Consider the following 23,773-nt stretch of genomic DNA (forward strand, 5'->3'; position numbering starts at 1 on the left):
TTAGGCGTGTCCACGTCTGTTAGCCCGTTGAGCAGTTTAGGTTTGCCGAAGTTTGAGTCTCGATTCAATTAAATTTTGAGTTTGCATGACGAGCAAAGATAATAGGAATTTTAGGTTTGCCATAGGAATTAAGATTCATGATATGTCTAATTCAATCTAGATTTACATGTCCTAAGCAACTATGCTAGACAAGATTTAGTATTGAAAATGAAAGAATGATCTTTATTGATAGCTGAAGTATTTTACAGATTAATTTGCCAAAGATCAACACGCATAAACAACCTCCATTGAAACCCCAATTGACCGGACCCTCCGAAGTGGCTTGGCTAATTCGGCAAGTAGGTGGGCATACGCATCCACGATGCTTTTAGACCCAAAATCCACGAGTATGAGCAACAGAAAATGGGAAATGTACACATCCACATGAAACAAAAGAGATGAAGTTTAACTCACTTTATATAAATTATAAAGCTCTGACCAGGTACCAATTCAACATAGAACAGAAGTACAAGATGCTACTTCAAATCTGAGAACCGTTGCATCAATCAGTAAGAAAAGAATAAAAAAGAACCATTGTCAGGTTAAGATTCTCTCTCTGAGTGTGTGTGTGTGTGTGTGTGTGTGTGTGTGTGACACAAACATATCAGAAATTTAGGGAACTGATTCAGAAGCCATATTTGAAATGCTCTGAAGGAAGAAGACCATAAAATATATCAAGCACACCAATGGGACTTACCTAATGCCGAATATAAAGCCAAATTGTAAAATTTGATAAATAGCTAACTATAAACGAATTGACAAATTGAGAAAAACATTTTATTGTCTGACTAAGAATGCAATACAAGAATAGCAGTTGCAACGTCCCTTGGTTTACTAATGAGGCAGTTAGCTATGGCATTATGGTAGGCAAATGGAGGAATATGCCCACTCTCCCTCCACTATCCAATCTACAGAGCATGGGAACTCCAAATGGATGCCATAGAACAGCAAATAGCGAGATATGCATACCTTTCCCCTTATGCAAATCTCATCCAAGATGTGGATTGCAAATTCTAGCCATGCTCAATGAGATATCTTTCAGCTATTGCAGCATGAATAGCAGCACCAATTGGAAGAACATCTTCATCTATCATAAAATAGGGAGAATGGCCTGTGTAGGTGGATCCTAATGTTTCATTTCTGATACCTATATAAAAGAAGGCTGCAGGAATGACTTCAGAATAGAAAGAGAAATCTTCAGCACCCATCATCGGCGGGACAATCTTGTAGTTCTCGGGACCCAATAGATCCATTGCCACCTTCTTTACATGTTCATACATAAATTCATCATTAACTGTGGGCGGGTAGAATCGCTCCTGTTCAAAAAAGTCCACTAAAGTTGTGCATCTGTAGACAGTAGACTGCTGTCTGATTACCTGTTCATAGATACTTTTTATTATATAACAATCTAGTGAAATAGTGATACATTTAACAGAATATATGCCAACATGAACTAAAACTTAGAATGTGCCTGATCACCAACCTCTTCTATCCTCTGCCGGAGCTGGTAAAAGCTTGCATTAGAGAATGCTCTGAAAGTTCCAGCAATTATGACAGAGTCAGGAATCAAGTCAAGATCATTGCCTCCATTAAATGCTGCCACCGAGACAACCTGAAAGCATCTGTGAAAAATGAGAAGAGAGGAGGAAAAAGGAAAACTACATGGACTCACTGCAAAAAGGAAAGTTCTTCATCAAATTTAATTACATGATAAAATTGATATTTGAGACAATAAGGTGCCATATATGTTTTGGCTTCAAGATATAGAAATTGGCAGAGACAATGCAGGGAACAAGGGAAATTTCACCCTATAAAAATTTTGAGTTTGATGAATCTAGAAATTTGATTCAACCTCTCACCAATTCCTCCTCTCCTCCCCCAGGGGGCAAAGGAAAAATAGAACAAAAAAGAAAAAAGAGGAAAAGGTTAGTATTTACAGAACCTCTAATCTCATTACTTCATTTACTATGACACCTAATGTAGATTTGCGAACTTTATAAACTAAAGCCCACCACATAACATAGAGTTTTATTTCCTAAATACCATATGAGGTGCCCATTCTAGATGTCAAGTATGCCATACCACACCGAACTAGACGGTACAGGGCATTACCATACTGTACTAGTTCAGCATCGGTACACAATACAAGGGTGTACCAACACTTGATATGCCGACCCAGGCCCCATATCGAGTGTACCAACACAATGATAGGATGGCACCAGTATAAAGTCCAGTATCGAGATGGCAAAGCTTGCTATATAAACATGGTAAATAAGCAAATCACATTGAAAATGGAAACTTTTAAAATAAAATATTAAAAATTCTAACAGTTACCTCAAGTTCTTCCCGTATCTATATTAAAACAAGAGCCTTCATCTGGCACCCAACTAAAAGTGAGAAAGTAGGGTAGTTAAGCATCCCCTCCATGAATCTTTGGTTAGCTTTTATTCCTTTCCCCTCTACTTGCATCCATGTATAATCCCTTGGGTGCACAGCCGAGGTAAAGTTTCTCCATGAATTTCATTTTATCTTTTCTTCAACCTTTTTTTTGGTTTTGGGTATAAAAGACTGCTATCTTAAAAACTCATATATTTGATTATTTCTTAACAAAATACGTCAACTTTTCTTTATTAAAACTGCTAGAATATACCACACTGATAATATTATATCAAAGACATCCATTAATGCTAAGATTGCACATGACATAAATATGAAATAAAATTTTATGAAATTTTACCGCGGATGAATTGATAACCATTGCAATCATATTAAGTTATAGACAGAAAATATTGCTCGAATGTTTAGAATTTTTGTCAATTAGATTATTTTTAAATATGCTTGTAACTAGGAAAGCACATGATTGAGCATGTTGAACTGATAGTACTTAAATGACTACCATTTTAATTTGTGCTAGCACACAAAGTGAAACGAAGAGAATTCCCTTCATAACTGTCCATAAGTTTTCATTACTTTTATAGCCAAATCAAATTTTTTTCTAAAAAAAGAAAAAAATTGGTCTGTTTTTTCCATTGATGGTCACAACAACCATATTTATGTAAGATATACCCACCCGTTTAATATGTTAGAAGGAACATAAAACGTCCAATATCTCAGCCACACTAGTAGGTGACTGAAAATAAGATACAGATTATACTCTATCTTCATCGAAACAAAAAGCTGGAAAATTTTCAAAATAATTAAGACATTCCAACATCCATACCAACAAATGGCAATTTTATAATAACATATCAAGAACAAGATTGACTATGTTTTATGATTTCAACTTTAGTACACAATGATTTAAAAAAACATATTAAAAGAGCAAAGAAAGATCAAAATATCTTGTGGATGCAAAGATATCATATCAATTGATATTATGGCATGTATGAGTTAGATAGTATGAACTAACTTATTAGGCATACAAATTACAATATTGGTAATATCTCAGGAGGGATCGATCATGGACATGCACTAAAAAATAGATTCTGTTGGCAATTTTATGAGGCTTATCGTGCTCAAGGTAATGCATGAAACAATAAAATGGTCTAGATGCATCAAAAAATACCTATACTTAAAAGGTTTGCTAGATAGTCATGTTCCTGATTTTAAGAAAAGAAAATGAACTATGTAGGCATTTATTTATAATGGGCAAGCTTAGAAGAAAAAAAGTAAACAGCTTCCAAAATTCAAATTGTCAATTATAAGATGGATGCCAAGGAGGATATTTATAGTACTGGATACAAACAGACTGGTTTTACTGACTTAATTTTTTTGGTTTTTGTGTACTATAAGAAGCTACCAACATTGTCCAGCAGTTAATTAAAAAGTCAAGAGTAAAGACATCAACAACAACAACAACACCAGATTTACTTTTCGCAATGTGAACTGGTAATATTAATCATATAAGACTTCTAATACAAAGTTTTTTATATGATTTGACTGAAATCCTCTGGTGTGTATATACGATAATAAGCTACCAACATTCTGGAGTTAACTAATAGCCATACTAAAGACATCAGGAATAATAGTGGCAATAGTGGCATTTAGGATTTTGATGTGAAATGGTGATATTAATTCTTAACTTCTCATAACACTTCTAAATACTCTAAATACAAGCATTTGTCATCTTTTTCTGCATCAGAAATTTCAATAGTATCTTAAGTTTCTTAGGGGCTGTTTAGAAGTCCAACTCTTCTTCCCATGTGATACTCCACCCATGTAGGATGAGCTGAGGAGGCAGAGGGATAACCATGCAGGTAGCCGAATTTTACGGATACTAGAATCCTAAAAAATATCAGTAATAGGGCCTTCGATTCAGCATATCTCATCCTCTCCTTACTTCTTGACACTTCCCACCTTGTCAGATCTATCACCTAGACATGGGATCCGGGTCACCATATTCTCAAATAATTCCCTAGCTATAGAAATCTAGTAAGAAGAGAAAGGCAATGGGCATAAGATTGCGATGGTAGAGGCTGCTGATTAATCCCACTATCCCCTAAGGTTTTAAGACAGCAAAGAAAATCACCTTTCCAGATGGATTTTAGTATCTGTAAACTTTTGGGATTGGAGAGAGCCCATGGACCACCCTTGTTCTCCTACATCCTCTTGCTCCTTCTGATCTCAGCCAACTCTCATTCTTCCATGAGTTATCCTCAGATCCATTCCAGCAGAAGTTCTCATGAACCCTTGCAGTTTTCAATATCCTTTATTTTGTTTCTGTCCCATTCAAAATTTCAGTTCTTTGCTCAATCAGAATTGCATCTCAATCTGATTCTAATGTCATTGCAAAGAAGCTCTCCGACCACTTGTCAATGTTCTCTATCTGATCTCATCAAAGCAAATCCATATGGATGGATTCAATACAATCCCACCAAACCTCATTCTGGTTTTCTCCCAAATCCAGGAAAAAATTATCAGAATCTTGCCATGGGAAGGGTATATAATGATTAGATATTCCAATCTCCTCAGATCACCTAATCAATGGCAGTCTTCAAAGGGAGGATGCTCTTGAACCTCTCATTTGAAAAATCAAGGAAACTGAAGTTGTCCAACAGTAAAGAACCACTTAAAGTTTTCCTCTTAAAGCAGCCTCAAATATGAAAAAGAGAACAGACGACTGGCCACTTTGGGCCCACCCTCTTAACTTACCAGTAAAAACTTATTGGTCTTGCATAAGTAGGAAGGTTGGATTTTGACAATTTTATATGATTATAAGTCCATACAAGGAACTATAAAGAAGAGAAAAGATGCTAACTGGACTTATAAAATCACTAACTTGGAGAAGGAAGAAAAGGCTTTTTGCTGATCTTTGGTCAATTATAATGAAAGGATCAAAGAAAACAAGCAATATTGAGAGTTCGAGACTCCATATGCTATTAGGATTCTTGTTTAAGAAAGAAACTATTAGTATGTACCATATAGAGGCTGGCCACTTTTGGGAACCCACAAGCAGCTCGGTTCTATTAAAACACAGCAAGCCCACAACCTTGTGTGATGTAGGGCCAATGGTTGTTTCATTTTCTATTTTCTCTTAAATTTATTTTCTTGTACCTTCTGTTTCTTTTTTTTTTGGAAAAATCAGTGAGAAAATCTCTTAATAATTGCCAAATCAAGGGGAGACTACCAAATTTTATAAAAATGTGATTCAATGCTCGTGTTCATGCTTTAGAGCAGGAATTTAAGCTCAAATATGTGGATTTTGGGAGTAACCCCAAAACTAACACTAGAAAATATGTTTGATCTGAAACAAATCCAATCAAATGGTGTTTCTTGCGATTGATTTTCAGATGTTATGTAGGTAATGTATGACTCTACAACCCTCAAGATCAATTTTCTTTCAAAATTATTTATTTTAAAAATTAATTTTATTGAAAAATAAAAATTAAAAATAATAAATATAAAAATAAAAAAAATGGAAGAATGTTTGCATTTTTTATATGCATTTTATGCTACCAAATTTTAAAAATAACAGGGTTAATTTCTTGGTCATTGACCAGCATGTCTATAAATCTGCAAGGCTTTCTTACTGGAGGTAAGCATGAACAAAAATGATTTTGTTATTGAATGGCACAACATATGTATATACATGATTTTTTTTATCGCACATTGATCCATTAGTGATAACTGTTGATACATTCCTTCGATACGGACTTCCAGTTACTAGTAATCTATTTCTTTTCATATACTCATCTTAAAATCTATAATGAATGTGTAATTTAGATATTTATTGCATTATTTATGTAAAAGTACATAATTTTAACTTCCATATGCATAGAAGAAACACAGTGTATTTAACTTGATGACCACACCTCTTCCTTGCAAAATATGGTATTTAGACAACAAAATGTGATAAGAAACCAAAAACCCAAGCTTGGAGGACAAAAATGGCCTTACCAAGGGTGTTGGGGACATATCTATGCATACCCATTAACATCATTTAAAGGTATGATCATTGGTTCCAGAGTACTGAACCAGACCTTGGTTAGCACGGTTTGATCCTTGGTATTTCAGCTGTCATTGTATACTTAATTTGCATTAATAAAACATAAAGTGGAAATGGAAAATATTATTCTACTTGTCAAGTTTATATTAATCATTTTATATCCCTATTTATATTCACATTGTTAACACCTAATTTGTATCCATGTCCTACAAAGTACAAACAAATGCTAATACAAATTTTACTATCGGATGATGCATGCATCCATATGCATATTCATAAAATAAAGGTGGATGCTGGATACAGATATGGATGTACTAATTATCTGATGCACCTTCAGCCCTGTATACAACAGTGAAAGTAACCAGCCAAAGTCTACTCATTTTTTAGTATTAGATTTTCTCTTGGTTCTTCTGATTTTCTCGTTTATTCTTCAATTCCTCTTCCCTATGTTATTCTATTGATGTAGATCATTAAATATATTAGGTTTACCCTACAATTTGTTGTGATCAATTTCAGCAGCCCTACAATCCCTCAGCCCCTAAGAAAATAGACCTTAACCCTAATTTAGACTGTATATCCCTAGATCCTTAGACTAATTAGTAGCACCCTGACGGGCCCCTGGTTCTGTGCACCATATCAAAATCCCTTTGGCATTCAAGACAAAGTCCAAGTACATTTCATAAGTGATAACTGATAAGTGAATAAGAAAGAAGATAACATCTGTTTCACTTCTCCAAGAATTGAACCACTGGATTTTTATACTGAGAAATGGAAAATGAAAAAGAAAAAAAAATTAAACAAATTGCTTCATAACTTTGAATACTTATGAGGAAGACTAGAGAAGAATCCTCAGCAAGACAACTTAAGATCCTTTAGAACACTCTACAAAGTTGAATTTTGGTACTCTGAGAAAAAAGATTATGATTATGAAAGGAAAAGTGTCAATTTTGCAACATAGGCCATAAGTGGAAATTTCTGTTTCACTACATGGATAAAGCTTCATCTTGCACCTAAAGAAAGCGCAATAAGCATTAAATTCTGAATGTTCCATGATGTTAAATTCATGCATAGCTAAGTCAAATTCATAACTAATACCCCATATAGACTGGAACAATATTTACAATAGATTGAACTATTTAGACATAATGTTTTTAGTTGCAGAAAAACTCAATGGTAGGGGGTCATAATGAGCCATACTTGAGCCGGATCATATAATTTCAAGTTGAACTCACCCTGCTAATGAATAAGCTTGTTCAAGAATTGTGAAGAAAAAAATCTATATAAGGAATATAAACAATGGTTGAACTCTGAGTTGGGTTTCTGTTAAATTATCAAACATATGCCTTTCTTCACTACGTGATAAAGAAGTTACACCAAGAAATAACCTGTGAGTCTAGAGGATTGGCTTCACGGGAAACAATGTTCTGCAGACTGATGACTGCAGCAGAGGCGGCCAAAATGGGATCAACTGAATGGTGTGGATTTCCAGCATGCCCCTGTCGTCCCCTTATAACTGCTTTAAAAAAGCCACATCCAGCAAGCAAAGGACCGGCTCTTGAGCCGATGACAGAAGTTGGATGCTCATGTGATACATGAACAGCAAATATAGCCTCCACATCCTTCAAAGCACCATCTTCAATCATTCGCTTAGCACCAATTCCAGCTTCCTCTGCTGGCTGAAAGAGTAGCTTAACAGTTCCCTGCAGTAATAAAGTGAATCAGTACCCATGCAAATCCAATCGCAGCTAGTAGTATCTCCAACTTTCTGTTCAATTCTGTCATGCATCATCATATGAAACGAGTTTCAAAAGTACTTGAGGTTTCATATGAAACTGAAAAGAGGAATTTTTATCTTCATCTAGTTTCCTTCTTGAGTAGCAAGAACAAGTAATAGCTGATTGTCCATGTACTGAACTGCCACAATATGTTTTTCCTGTAGCAGCCTAAACTAGATGCAGCAGCTCTAGGGGAATTGTTAAGATAAGAAAGAGTTGAATCTTGAAAGCATTCACAGATCCAGGTTTACTCTCACAAGTTCTAAGAATAACATTTCTGAAAGAAAATGTATAAAAAGTGAAAATTTATGAAAGCATTTAAGCGTTGTCATAATCAAATTGACTGTTTTACATAATTAAACATCCCAAAGGCCATATAGCCCCATTTGAAAATTGTTATTTGGTACAATATTTCTCAAGTGCTGTAGAACTTTAACATCCACTTTGGTATCAGGAAAAACAATAAAGGATATTGAATAGTGCTTTCAATCATCTAATCATTTATACCATCAAAAGTTGTTATTTTGAAGCATTTTTAATTTATAAATTAATTATTTTGATATTTTAATATAAGCAATATAACAAATAATAAATTTTTATATTTATTATGAAAACAAAATAAGATTTTCATAGTATGATGGTGTTATAATAATATTATAATACAACAATAAGATACTGTTATTTAATATTTTTTATATTATATTATATTGTTATTAGATTGTACATTATTAGAAAGTAGTAATTTAAAATATGTTTTTGGATTTTAATCTGAATAATATAATAAATAATATAATATTTTTTATGGGTGATTACCAAGTAACAAAGAATATCATAAAGTTAGATCTCAAAATCCTCAACTGAAAGATTATAGAAATTAAAAGACAAATTTAAATGGCTATGGAAATAAACAAACAAACTCATGAACCAATATGCTGACAGTTATACACATCAATTTTTGTTGCACCTATCATGAATGTCATCTATTTGAGAGAGAGGGAGAGACTGAGAAATGACTGCATGAAGTAAAAGCAAAAGTTTATTTTATGACTCATGAACCAACAAACAAACTTATATGTTCATAGTTATATACACCAATTTTTATCACTCCTATCACGAATGTCATCTACTTGAGAGAGAGGGAGAGAGTGAGCGATGAGTGCATGAAGTGAATGCAAAGGTCTATTTTATAAAAGCACAACCTTTTCAGTAAGAAGCCCTCTTTCCACAACAAAATGAAACATTAATGTTAAAAATGATAGTGTACACACAAAGATCTAAAAGCAATTAAAGGCATGTGATCATGTGATTTAAGAAATATTTTCAAGTACATTATTTTAAAATTTTAAATCAGATCATCTTGGCACAAAACTATTCATGTTTCAATAACAAAAATGTATATAGTTCTTCACTCAACCAAGTTCAAAATTGCCTCCTTTTTCCTTTTTCTCTCCTCTCTTCTGTCATTTTTCTTTTTTCACTTCAGACATTAGTATGTTGCCAATTTAAAGAATTAAGGAAAATTCTCTTATCTCAGAATATGCCAGCCTAAACTACCAGTATTCAGGGATACTGACATCAAACAATTTGAGTGCTAAGTTTCACAATGCACACGCAGTTACACCACTAAGTGTATTCACACTAGTTCATAAGCCAAAACCATGCCAAGCAGGGCTAGTAACTGAATCCTCCAGACCTCACACTAGGATCAAGTGGCATCCCCATCATCCCATCATTTTGATCGCCAAAGAATTTGTAGTTCAATCTCTATGCAACTATTTATTTTCTGCATAGTGTTACCGAACCTATTTTTCCTTTTCTTTTTTTCAGGCAGTGGGAGGAGTGCTGCCTTCCACATTAAAACTTAGAACCTCTTTCCAACTTAAATGTTGAGGACAGAGATGCCAACAAGCAGATCAGAATATTAAAAGAAAATACCAAAGCTTCTACGAAAAACATTCTATCAAGGTGAGAATTCTTAGTATTGGTACCAATAGTGATTTGGTGCCAGTCCATTGCATTAGCAGTACATATTGTTCACACCAATATACAGTACAGTAGTTGGTCCCAGCACAGCAACTGGCACCAATCCTTCTTCTTGTACTCTCTTTCTTTGCTTCAAACACAAAGGGTGTCCCAGGTACCAATCCAAATCAGTACAGCCAGTACAAAACAGCACAAATCATTACCTAAAGTCTTGAGTTGACTGTTGTACTGATAACCTACTCATAGGTAATCATTTGGTTACAATTTCAAAGAACTCTGTGCACTTTCCTATTGTTTAACATCACTTTCTTAAGTTTCAAAATCCTGTGAGGTGATCAATTGAGATCAAATTAACTGGACACCCAGTTTAATGCCATCTATTTGTTCAACCAACCAGATGGCTATCAGATTTTAAATCTTAATTACATGACAATACTTAATTTAAACCATGGATGGATGAAAGGTTGAATCCAGTCTAGTTCCCAAGTAAACCCTGACATGGTAATTTTAAGCTAAAGATCTCTTTCATTGATTTAGAGTCCAATGTTCGTTATATGTTTTGTACTGAGCTTTAATTTCCTTTTTATTTTTCTTCTAACAGTTATTCTGTTATTAGATCATATGTTTATTTTCAAACAAGTTTCTGTGACTTAGATCAGTGGTTAATGTAGAGTAGACAACCATATAGCTTATACAAATGCACCAAAAGCTTTAGTCTCATTACTGAATAGATAACATTTTAAGGAGCATATCTCTGGACAGCTGTAAACTCTAATTTTTATCAAACCAATCTTAAAAATGGATCTATTTAGGAATGGATAAATAAACAAGTGCGCACCACAAATGAAAGTGCATTCAGTCCCTTACCATTTTGCATCAAATATGAAATCTACAGTCTTATGAAGCATGGCAACCACTATAGACCAAATTTACCATCCGGTCAATACCATATAATACCAAGCATACGATACAATACTGGTACTGAATTGGTATGCCATCTTATCCTATACCAAAACTTGGTATACCTTGCTGTCTCATATTGTACCGCATACCGATTATGCAATAGGATGGTAGCAGTGTGGGGTTTAGTGCCGAGACGACGAACCTTGCTATAGACCATATAAAGCCTTTCATATCATATCCAATTGAGATACAAATTTATTGCATGACCATGGACAATTAAGTTTTTCACCATGGATCAAAACATACATTCAGAATGTCTCAACGCAAATTGTATTGACTTGGATCTTTCATTTTCAGTGAATTTTTTCTACTGAAATGCATTACAAAGAACCTTCACAAGAGGACAACTGCATGGTCATCTACATGGCAAAGAACTGTTATATCAAAATAATAAAAATTAAAGGCTATAGTGTTACATCCACTTGTTTCTTCTCTGTTAAATATATTTGACAGAGTTAGAGTAATTAACATTTAAGAAACAAAGAACCTTCAAAAAGAGGACAATTGCATGGTCATCTACATGGAAAAGAACTATTATATCAAAATAATAAAAAATTAAGGGCTCTAGTGTTATATCCACATGTTTCTTCTCTGTTAAATATGTTTGACAGAGTTAGAGTAATTAACATTTAAGAAACATGAAAGGCTCATTAAATGGTAAAAGTAACTTAGATTTATTGATGATCAACAGCATTATCAGTGAACAATACATGCAACATGGATGAAGACATTAGAAAATGGATATAAAACCACTGGGTGTTCATCTGTTGAATGATAGAACTCTCTCTCTCTCTCTCTCTCTCTTCACTCCCTCCTTTTGAAATTTATCCGTAATTATCTTTTCTTGATATAAATATGTTAATTTATACATTCTTTGATTTACACATTTGTTTCTTCTGTGATTATCTTTTCTTCTTTATCAATCTCCAAGTAATGCAATTACTCTTGGGACATGCCAAACTTGGTCTTGCACCATCTAGAAGCAAAACAGAAGGGAAATTCATCAATCAATTCTGCACACGCTGAATAGACATCCTCCTTGTGCTAAGTATAAATTTCCAAAATTATAAGACTCTTGCCAACGGATCTGGGAAACTCAACCAGGAAACTGTAGGTGTCAAACATAAGTACCTTAAAAATAATGATACACAATATGTCTATAAAATTAACCAATGGTTTCATCTATACTGTTATGGAATATATTAATGGTATAGTTAATGTCCAAAGCGGGACATTCAGATCAAAATAACACGTCTTTCTTGGAAAAAGAGATGCAATGAGATTGTTTATTGAGTTCAGACTAATAAATGTCATCTCCTTCTTTCCTTGTTATGATGCTCTAGAATTTATATTTGTATCAACATTCTATCCTTACTTGATCCATATTCCATTGACGTGCACTTGTGCAAAAACACATACACACACATAAAGAGAGAGAGGAAAAGTTATATAACATTTCAAGTCATCATGAATATATCCTACTAGGTGATGTACATCTAGCATTTCCAGTTTCCTAGAGGATATTTCACCTGAGTGAAGACAAGTAAACATAGACACAAACACACACATATGCATGCATGTGCATGCACATGCACGCACGCACACACACACACACAAAGAGAGACTTATGTTGGACCATAAGTCCTCATGAATATTATCCTACTAAGTAGAGTTGTATAGGATTTCAGGATCCCAGAAGATATTAAACCAGAATGAAAACAACTAAAAGAATTGCTGAAGTAAGAATTATAGGTATCTGTATCCAATAAATTCTAGTGAGGAACAGGAAAAAACCTTCAGATGATGTTCATGGGTCTTTAATATCTTGGCTGCACCAAGAAGCATTGCGACATGCGCATCATGTCCACAAGCATGCATTTTACCAGGAACCTTGCTTTTGTGTTTCCACTCAACAGCTTCCTGAAATCAAAAATATATAAAAATAAAAAAGAATGAAAAAGAAAGAAGACATGAACATTAATTTGACTCAATAATTTGTTTTTTTGGTCATTACTGATGTAAAAGAACTTTCTAGAGGGCTTGGCTACTGAGATCCAGAACAAGTTAATCAGCAGAAACAAGCTACAAAAATAGGGAATAACATGTTGCTAATACACAGTATAAACATCTAATTCTCAGAAAATGCAAAAGCTACAACCCACTTGGCTGGTTGGTTCATTCATCTCAAAACTTGGTGCTTGACTTTACACAATCCGCATGAGATAGAAACCTTGTCCACATTTCCGAACACCTTCGTGGTAATATGATAATTCTATCGGAAGTTTCATCCTGACTTACTGTCTTAAAAATTTTCTTGGGTATTCTATCCCACTAGATCTCATTGAGTGTGTCAAAAAAATATTTCTTGAGAAACTAAAAATGTCCAATGGGGTTGCTGGCATGCCAGATCGATCAAATCAAGCAATGCTTTCGATCTATCAGGAGACAAAATTTGAACTTACCTCGGTAAGAGGACTTCACAACATCTAATAGAATGTGAATAACTCAAAGACAGAAAGCATAAAGAGAAGTAATAACTTACGGTTAAGTTACACAAACCAATAAGATTGATTACAAAAGGATAATTGAGCAGAAGACAGAAGATTCTTTGGGTGGAATGGCGATCACACCAAAGAATCAAGATACAGGATATTCATGGAAGAAGGTTCTCACAAATAAAAACTCTGTGCAAAAAAGTTTCTTGGAAGTTGGAAAAGTTGGAGAACCCCTTGATCCTAGCTTCTCTTCCCTTTTAAATTCAGTAACTGCAACAAATTGACCTGCAAACAAATGCCTCAATAAACTGTCGAAGCTCAAATTGCAGCCTAAACAGCAATCAGTTTTGGGAATTGGTTCGCCCCAAGCCAGTCTTCAGTTGTCTGTTCACGCGGTCAGGTCAACCTGCCTTAACCCAAATTTTTGATCCTCGGCCTTTATAATAAAAGCTCAATAATTATGCGCCATGTAGCCGTACGTATAAATTTTGAGGTTAACACTAGGATTCCAAGTGACTTTCCAAGTAGCAGCCAAGTGATGCAAGTCCATAAATTCACCACGAGGCCTTTTTTCTTTTTTTTTTTTTTCTTTTTTTTTTTTTGCTATTAACTCAGAATAATAGGGAGCGAAAATTGAAGGGGAAAAGAAAGAGGGCTACCTGAATGGGGAGCGCATCCATATCAGCCCTGATAGCAACAAAGGGAGGGTCTCCGGTGCCGATGGTGGCAACGAGGCCGGTCAGCGCCACCGGGAAACGGTATTCCACCCCCATGCCGTCCAGCTGCTCCCGAATCAGTTTGCCTGTCTCCACCTCCTCGTACGCCAGCTCTGGGTTCTCGTGGATCCTCCTCCGCACCCCCTTCAACCACTCCACCGTCTCTGGCCTCCTCGCCAGCCACAAAATCTCCTCCTTCCATCCCCCCGCCCCCCATGAACTCTTGCTTCCGCTGCTGCCGTTGCGTTCCCTCCTGTGTGGAATCAAACCGGAGGCATCCCTGAAGGCGCTCCCGAGAAGGATGTCCTCATCGAAAAAAGAAGCAGCAGAGGAGGCGCTGCGGCCGCTGGAGACGAGGAAGAGCAGCACCAACGGCATCAGTGCGGGCACCATCAACGCCATGACCCCAGGTGCGTTGAGAAAGAGATTAAAAAAGAATTGATGACTGGAGAGGTGAAGGAAAGATCAACGATCAAGCAAGAACTACGTGTATATAGACGCACAGGTGGTACAAATTAAAGAAGCAATAAATAGGATGAGCGGGGAGGATGAATGGATGAGGAATACTGCTTTACGCACCCGAGGAAAGGAAGGAGAGAGAGGTGCGAAAGCGACGGAGCAGCTGGGGGCATCATCTCTGTCAAGGCAAGGGGAGGGGTGGGGGTACTCGACTAAACTACTGCTGGGAGGTGCCGTGAGTCCAAAGACCAGGCCCACCTTGAACTCGTGACAGAATTCGATGGTGGGGGGTGGGGCGCGGGTGTCCCGACCGGGTGCGGCACATCCCTTCCATCAGATCCCACAATCATGCGGTACGAATGAGAACGTGGCACATGGAGACGCCACTGACGCCTGCCCGCGCTGCCGTTAATTTCACCACGTGCGTCAATTCGAAAAGATGGGATGAGAAGGAACCCGTGTCCAAGTCAGAAAGGGTGTGGGTGACGATGACCGTTCCTTGCTGGTCTTCCCTCTAGGGTGGCACTCCACCCCTTTCCCTCCTACATCCGTGATGTTGATGTGGCATGTATGACCGCAACTGATTGATTGCTTGATGTAATTCATAAGAATTAGTATAATTTAAATGATTTAGCAAAATCATGATATGCCATGTTGATGCTAAACGAGGTGGGCATGTAGGTGGGGTTCATCACATTTGTCCGCTTTCTCTCTCATTGTCATACCTTTTAAGAAAAGGTGATTGATTTTGATTATCCTGCCATTTTCACCAACCCAACATAAAAAAATAACAAATAAAAAAATAAAAAACTTTAATTAATGGGTTCAAATTTGATTTGAAATTGAAAATACTATATATTTTTTATTTCATGGCGTAAGTTTAGGAGAGATACGGTTCACGTGTGCAGGTGCCAAGCTGTGGCTAAAAATCTTAGCTTAGTATTGGATGGTTATGTTCCGTTTTTGCCCTTAAAAGAAAGATACAGATTCCATTCCACTTCCAGGAGCACATGTTGGTATACCAACGTACATTAGAAGATGTTATGGATGCGCTCCACAAGTTGCAAATAGGTAAGATTTCTGCGAGGAGCTACAGAGGTGGCATCTGTGAGAACCAGTCCATCGGACCTATTTTACACCAGAATTGGCATCTGTTCAAAATTCCAAAAAAAGAAAAACAAATAAAGAGATAATGCTGGAACAAAGGAGCGATCGTGATTCCCTACTCCACGCCTCCACTGAGAAGATCAGGCCATAGCAACTGTGGCCGATATGGAAAGACTGTTCGGCGATTCGGATCGCTCCCAACAACTGCCAGATTTGCGGGTGGGAAGCAAAACTATCATGCTTATTTTCTTGGAAATCCTCTCTATTTAATCCTCTTCTTCCTCAGTTGATCGAGCCATCCCCAAGCCTGACACTTTTCCCTTTCTTCCTCATCTTTAATGGCCACTATGCTATTACAACTAATCTCCACAACCCAAAACCCGTTCCTTCCGCATATGCTCTATTTTTCCCTTGATCCATGATTTATTGCAATTTTTTTACCAGATTCCACTGTCTAACTCCTCCCTGTCTATCTAACACAATGCACAACCTATTGTACTTATTTGCCAATAGATCTGAACCACAAGCGGATGCTCTAGTCCGCATTTAGTGTAATTTTAATTTTCTTTAGTTCCGGCTCAATGCTATTGATTCCAACTTTAGCATTTCCATAGAATTCACGAAGTAAGTTAGTATATGTAGGTAAATCTAATATGCACAAGTATTTCCAACCTAGATTTTTAATCTTTCTTCCTATCTCAAACTCTTCTTTTTTTCAAAGATTGAAAGTTTACTTTTCTTCCGATAGTCACTGATCTTGTGAAGAGTGGATTTACTTGACCCAGAGAGGAAGGAGGAAGAGGAGGTGCCAACTATGGTGGAGGTGGAGATGATGCCTATTGTTGTAGAGGAGGATCTAGTGGAGCCTTGAACTAGGAAGATAGGGGAACAACCCTTCTATTGCCTGTTTTAACTCGAGGATCCGATCTAAACTTCATTCTTCTTTCCTCCATGGAAGATTCGGGAACATGAGCTCTTGGTGGAGAGTGTTGATATGGCCTCTTCATACGATATGCTAGCTGCTTTTTTGGAGCCATTTGCAGATCAAATCTTGCCAAAATTAAGAGATAATGATAATAGAGGATGGATTTTGATAGGGCAAGAGTTTTGGAATGGAACGGTTCTAAGAAAGGAATAGAATAGTGAAAGAGGGTCCTTTGGGGCTTTTGTTTAAAAAAAAAAAGATTCTGATATCTAGGTCGACTAAGATTTAAGGTGGGACGAATTAATGATTGGTCAACTAAGATTGGCACAGAAAAATTTCAAAAGAAAGTTTCTAAATATGATGCAATCAATGAAAGCACATTTAAAGCTCATCAAAATTAATCAATTAAACATACATTGAAACATAGATAAATTCAATGAATTTGTCCATATATAAGCAATTTGAATAAGATCAAATAAATCAACTACATAGATCATAAAGTCCTAATTCTTTTCTAATCATACAAAATTTTTCTTCATTCAAAGGTTTAGTAAAAATATCAATAATTTGATTTTTGGTAAAACTAAATTCAAGTATAATATTATTATTTTGAGTATGATCTCTAATAAAATAATACCTAATTTTAATATGCTTAGATCTAGAATATTGAATTAGATTTTTTGTTAGATTAATAGCACTTATATTATCATATCTAATTAAAATTTTATTACAAGCAATATCAAAATCTTCTAATTATTATTTGATTCATAGTACACAATAACATTCAGCTGCAATATATTCAACTTCTGCTCTAGATAGTACCATTGAATTTTATTTTTTATTAAATCAAAAGATTAAATTAATATCTAAAAATTGATAAATACCACTTATACTTTTTCTATCCAATTTATATCCAACAAAATCAGCATCATAATAACCAATTAAACTCAAAGAAGATTGCTTAGAATACCATACACCAATATTTTGAATGTCAATTAAATATCTAAAAATTCTTTTAACAACCAATATACTTGATTTTTTAGGATTGGATTGATATCTTGCATATAAGCATCCATTGAATATTATATAAAGTATACTAATTGTTAAATAAAGTAGAGATCCAATTATATCTCTATAAAGTTTAGGATCAGTCACTTAGTCATTTTCATCTAGATTAAACTTGCAATTTGAGCTCATAGGGGTGCAAATATCTTTAGCATTCTTCATACCAAATTTCTTTAGATTTTTTTATATTTACTTTGATTGATAAGAATCCCCTCATTTAATTGCCTGATCTAGAGTGTGAGAAATAATGTCAATTCTCACATCATACTCATCTCAAACTCTCCTTATATTAGCTTGGTAAATTTTTCATATAAATTTTTATTAGTAGCACCGAATATAATGTCATCAACATAAATATTAACAATTTAAAGATCATTAAATTTTCTTTTAGTATATAAAGTATTATCAATATTTTTTCTTTTAAAATTATTTTTAAGTAAAAATTTACTCAACCTTTCATACTATACATGAGTGCGTATTTCAAACCATATAAAGTCTTGTTTAATTCAAAAATATGATTTGAAAATTTAAGACTTTCAAAATCTAGAGATTGTTCAATATAAATTTTTTTTGTAATATATCCATTTAAAAATATACTTTTAACATCTATTTGAAAGAGTTTGACATCTATAATACAAGTAAAAGTCAAAAGCAATCTAACAATTTCAAGTCTATGAAAGAATAATATCGTACAGGCCAATCGTAATTTATAATGTGATGAGATTTTTTTGATTTTTCTACTTATGTGCATGACATTTTTATGAATAAAAAACTTTATGTTTTATCATATGCTACATCTTATAATAATTAAGATTATGATGAACTCCATAGATTAGGGCAATGGTTTTATGTCCATGATGATATCATGCCAGTAAGACTTAAAACCTCAAAAGTCTTAGTCTGAAATATTTTTAATCATAGGATCATTGAGTCGGAGATCAATATTTTCAAAAAAACTAGCATATCCTATGTATGCTCAATGGAGAGGGTGGTTGATCTTACAATCACTTATGTGGAGACACTAATACTAAGATGTAGGTGCTCATTAAAGAATATGTTCATTGAATTGATCCACAAAGAGAACATCTAATGGAGCCTTACTTGCATCTCAATAGATGGTTCTCAAAGTGAAAGTTGTATAAGTGATCTTTAGACCTGAGATTACCATAGTACCTTATATTTTATGGATCCATATTTTGGTTCATACTCTAGCATGACTTTATAAAAATATAAACGGGATATTCTACATATGATGAAATACTCATGAAGGTTGTGAGTAGATCAATAAGAAATCGATCACTCTTGCTAAGAGGAGATCACATCCTGCATACTCTAATCATATGTTAATTTATAAAGTCTTTAATTAAAGTATAATAAAAATTAGAAAGAGTTTCTAATATTTCATTTATTGAATCATCATTGTTAGATTGAAAGAAACATGAATATTGTTGGTGCAAAAATCTGCTTGCGCCGGAGAAGCTTGAGTTGCGGTCGCCGCCGGGACCTGCAAAAGAAGTCTAAACCGGAGGTGGGGTTGCTCCGGCAAGACCCTCCGATGCTCAAGTCAGTTCTCTGCCTCAACGGGAATGGAGTGCTCGAACGAAAATTTTAGTAGAGTTTCTAGGTAAAAACGAGAGCTTAGAGAATAACGTATCTGGGGTACCCCTTTTTATAGGCGGAGGGTGCAACAGACTGATAGCGACGTTCGTAACCGTCTGGTAGTGGGCCGCCCATAGTCAGGAGGAATTTATTGCAAAGGGTAGTGGAGTGGAGTCGTGGCTATCGCCGTAGCTTGCCACGTGGAATCAGTTACGGGGAGTGGAGCGGCGTCCGTTGTCGTGACTCGTCAGGGAGTGGTGGAATCGCACCGGATCCGCTGTAGGGGGTGGAGCAGAATCGTGGCCGTTAGTACGGCCTGCCAGGGAGTAATGGAGCTGCGTAGGGTCTGCCGCAGGGAGTGGAGCAGTGTTGTGGCCGTTATTGTGGCCTGCCAGGGGGTCCAGACTTGTCGGCCGAAGTTCGGTTGGAGTCGGAAGCGAGGTCCGACACCTGTAGGAGCTCGGACGAGGCCTTCCCACAGTCGGGGTAGAAGGCGGAGTCCGGCTCTCGTGGGAGTCCGGACGAGGTCTACCTGCAATTAAAGTCAGAGGCGAGATCCGGCTCTCGTAGGAGCCCGGATGAAGTTCACCTGCAAGCGAAGTCGGAGGCAGAGTCCGGCTCCCGTAGGAGTCCGGACGGAATTTACCTGTAAGTGAAGTCGTGGGCGGAGCTCGGCTCCCGTAGGAGTCCGGGTGGAGCCTTTCAGCAGGTGAGGTTGGGAACGAAGTTCGGCTCCCGTAGGAGTTCGGACGAAGTCTCCCTGTAGCTGGCAAAATTAGGCAGCCGTAGGAGTCCGGTCGAAGTCTACCTGCAGTTGAAGTTGGTGACGGAGCCCGGGGACAGAATTTGCCTGTAAGTGAAGCTGTGGGTGGAGCTCGGCTCCCGTAGAAGTCTGGGTGGAGCCTTTCAGGCTGAGGTTGGGAACGAAGTTCGGCTCCCGTAGGAGTTCAGACGAAGTCTCCCTGTAGTTGGCGAAATTAGGCACTCGTAGGAGTCTGGTCGAAGTCTACTTGCAGTTGAAGTTGGTGACGGAGCCCGGGGATGGAATTTGCCTGTAAGTGAAGTCGTGGGCGGAGCTCGACTCCCGTAGTAGTCTGGGTGGAGCCCTTCAGCAGCTGAGGTTGGGAACGAAGTTCGGCTCCCGTAGGAGTTCGGATGAAGTCTCCCTGTAGCTGGCAAGATCAGGCTCCCGTAGGAGTCCGATCGAAGTCTACTGGCGGTTGGAGTTATGGGCAGAGTCCGGCTCCCGTAGGAGTCCGGCTGGAGTGTCAGCAGTTGAGGTTGGGGACGGAGCCCGGCTCCCGTAGGAGTCCGGGCGGAGTCTGCTTGCGGTCGGAGTTGTGGGCGGAGTCCGGTTCCCGTAGGAGTCCGGATAAGGTCTATCTGCAGCCGGAGTCGGAGGAGACTCGTGAGGGTTAATCCCATTGAGAACTTCGGCTGAGGGTATTTTATACCCAACACCAGTCCCCCTATTTTCGAGTTCGAATTTCGAATGAAGGAAGTACAGAAAGATCATCGCAGCCGAAGTTCTCCCCTTGACGTCCGTGCGTGACCGTCCTCAGATGTGTTGGCATTTAATGCACGCATGCTGGAGCCTTTTTCCAATTAGGACGATCCGAAGAGCCTTTTCGGAACTCCTACCGGGACGTGATCCCAAGCATCGTGCCATAAAAGTTTGTGAACGGTCAACCCCAGGTCGCGGCGAGTGGGACACGTGGTGGGTATTGGTTGGCCTAGGGGCACCTGCCACCATAATTGCGCTAGGCTTCGTTGCCTATTTAAACCCCCTACCCTTCCTCCAGGGGCTTTACTTCGCCTAAGGGACGACATCTTTCTTTCGCCTGAGAGCTTAGCCACTCAGCCACCCCATCGGTGCCCCTTCCGACTCTGAGCGTCCTCCGCGTCGGTCTTTGCCGTCTCCAGTCCCCCGATTCCTCTCTAAGGGGTTCCCCCGCCAGGGCCTCTACCCCGGAGGCCAACCTCAAGAGGATGCCATGGACTTGGAAGAGTGCAAGGAGGAGAACAGCAGTTTGCGAGTTCTCCGGTTGTCGAGCTATCGCTGAGGGTTTTCGTTGCTTTAAAGGGGGCTCGAGGAAGAATTCCTTCAATAACAGGGGTTTAATAACGGGGATAATCAGTGAAGGCATTCTGCCTGAAAATTTTGGAGTAGCTGGACGGGGCGACACTGGTCAAGAGGGCAAAACTGTCGTCACAAGTTGTGGCAGGATCCTTGAGGTCGTCGGGGCCGAGGGACCAGAAGCGATCGGCACCGATGGTGGGGCAGTAAAATTTGTTGCGGGGACGGTGGAAGTAGCGCATGCCGACCTTGCCGGAACACTTAGGATGGTGGTTGTCATGGAGCATTCGGTGATGGCGCATATCTCCGATGCCATTGCTGCCTCCGGGGTAACCCCGATTCTTCTTGAAACAGGTCGTCATCGCCGCTGCCGTTGCCCTTGCTGCCCCTTGGAATCTATCCCATCCTTTTCCCCCTAGGGTTGGGATTTCGGAGGTGGAGCGGAATGAGGCGGGGGGTGAGAGCTGAGAGGCTTGTCACACGTACTGAAAAATACGGCTGGGAAGGACAGAAATGGGAAGAGAAGTTTGCAGCTTGAAGTGGTCTCCGGTGTATCCCTTTCGAGCCGTGTTTTCAAGCCTTGTAACAATGTATTCTTTTCTGGCCCTCCGAGTCTTGTAACGTACATCTTGTTAGTCAAAAAATGAGAAGGTGATTTTGTTACCTCGTTCATACTTTGCGTCGAATCGTTGTCTGCCGAACTTTTTCCTTTACCGTTGTTATTGTTGTATTCCCTTCTTTTTTTTTTTTTTTGACGTCGTCCGTAGGTTACCGGTGGTTGTAACACCGGCTCGCCTCTTTTACTCATGTGTTGAATTGTCGTTTGCCGAGCTTCTTTTCGACCTTTGTGTTATTCGGAGGTCCCCGATTGTCAATGTATCGACCCATCTTTTTCGCCCGTGGCCGCAGGTTCGTTTGGGGCCGCTCGGGTTTGGTGTCCCCATCAGGGCTCGAGCACGAAGGTCTGAGCTTTCGTCACCTTGAGGAAGTCATCTTATCTTGGATTTGCGTTGAAAGCTTCCGTGAAAGCTGGGGTTCTCTGCATCCTGGATGCTATTTGTTTTCCATTCGTCGCCGGCATAGTTCATCGCTTTTCCTTTTAACTTCTCTCTCCTTTTTCTTTTTTGAGTGGGATTTTTTCCTCTGCTCTGGGTGCGGCTGCGGGAGTTCGGCTCCCGCAGGTGAAGTCGGGGTGAGGTCTGGCTCCCGTGGGAGTCCGAACAGGGTCTACCTGTAATTGAAGTCAGGCAAAATTTGGCTCCCGTGAGAGTTCGGGCGGAGCTTACCAGCATTCGAAGTCAAGGACGAAGCTCGACTCCCGTAGGAGTCCGGACGAAGTTTGCCTACAGTCGAAGTTGGAGGAGTCCGGCTCCCATAAGAGCCCGGACGGAGCTTGCCTGCGATTGAGGTCGGAGATGGAGTCCGGTTCTCGTAGGAGTCCGGATGGAGTCTTCTTATGATCAGAGTCGAGGGCGAAGTCCGGCTCCCGCAGGAGTCCGGACGGAGTTTTATCACGAAGGGGCCGCTGGGGAAGGTCCCCCTTTCTCTCATCTGGTCTTGAATGACCAGACCTTAATTGATGTCGGGGCGAGGTTCTTTCCCTGTTTCTGTCGTAACAAGGTTCAGCTCTGGTTAGGGCGAGGTTCACCTCTTGTCCCTAACACGGTTGTAGGGGCACACATGGGCGTCACTAGGCCCCTCTCCCTCCATTCGGTCTAAAGAGAACCGGACCTTCGACTTTGCTCAAGTTAGGGCGAGGTTCTCCTCTTGTCCCTAACAGGACTGTGGGGGCGCGTATGGACGTTGCAGGGCCTCTCCCCCCATCCGGTCTAAAGGAACCGGGCCTTTGACTTTGCTCAAGTTAGGGCGAGGTTCTCCTCCTATCCCTAACAGGGCTGTGGGGGCGCATATGGGTGTTGCAGGGCCTCTCCCCCCATCCGATCTAAAGGGAACCAGGCCTTCGACTTTGCTCAAGTTAGGGCGAGGTTCTCCTCCTGTCCTTAACAGGGCTGTGGGGGTGCATATGGGCATTGCAGGGCCTCTCCCCCCATCCAGTCTAAAGAGAACCGGACCTTCGACTTTGCTCAAGTTAGGGCGAGGTTCTCCTCCTGTCCCTAACAGGGCT

General features: G+C 38.7%; 1 protein-coding gene across 1 annotated transcript; it reads right to left on the reverse strand.

Moving 5' to 3' along the window:
* Positions 1 to 794: 794 nt before the first annotated feature.
* On the reverse strand, positions 795 to 15,095 carry LOC105033125 (IAA-amino acid hydrolase ILR1-like 6). The gene is made up of 6 exons (XM_073253785.1): positions 14,996 to 15,095; positions 14,360 to 14,861; positions 13,000 to 13,125; positions 7,870 to 8,184; positions 1,523 to 1,651; positions 795 to 1,415 (listed from the first exon to the last, which is right to left on the reverse strand). The coding sequence occupies exons 1-6, from the start codon at positions 15,049 to 15,051 to the stop codon at positions 1,053 to 1,055; spliced, it is 1,491 nt and encodes a 496-aa protein (XP_073109886.1). The 5' UTR covers positions 15,052 to 15,095; the 3' UTR covers positions 795 to 1,052.
* Between the last annotated feature and the right edge of the window lie 8,678 nt (positions 15,096 to 23,773).

The sequence above is a fragment of the Elaeis guineensis genome, chromosome 3 (assembly GCF_000442705.2).
Source record: "Elaeis guineensis isolate ETL-2024a chromosome 3, EG11, whole genome shotgun sequence".
Lineage (NCBI taxonomy): Eukaryota > Viridiplantae > Streptophyta > Magnoliopsida > Arecales > Arecaceae > Elaeis > Elaeis guineensis.

Bases quoted from the DNA above. Each gene is read 5' to 3' on its own strand.
- LOC105033125 (XM_073253785.1), bottom strand. From the start codon at position 15,051: ATGATGCCCCCAGCTGCTCCGTCGCTTTCGCACCTCTCTCTCCTTCCT. The intron at 13,126-14,359 runs GTAGCCCTCTTT...TTTTGATTTCAG, and splicing joins TGGATGCGCTCCCCATTCAG to GAAGCTGTTGAGTGGAAACA. The intron at 1,652-7,869 runs GTTATTTCTTGG...AGATGCTTTCAG, and splicing joins CCAATCCTCTAGACTCACAG to GTTGTCTCGGTGGCAGCATT.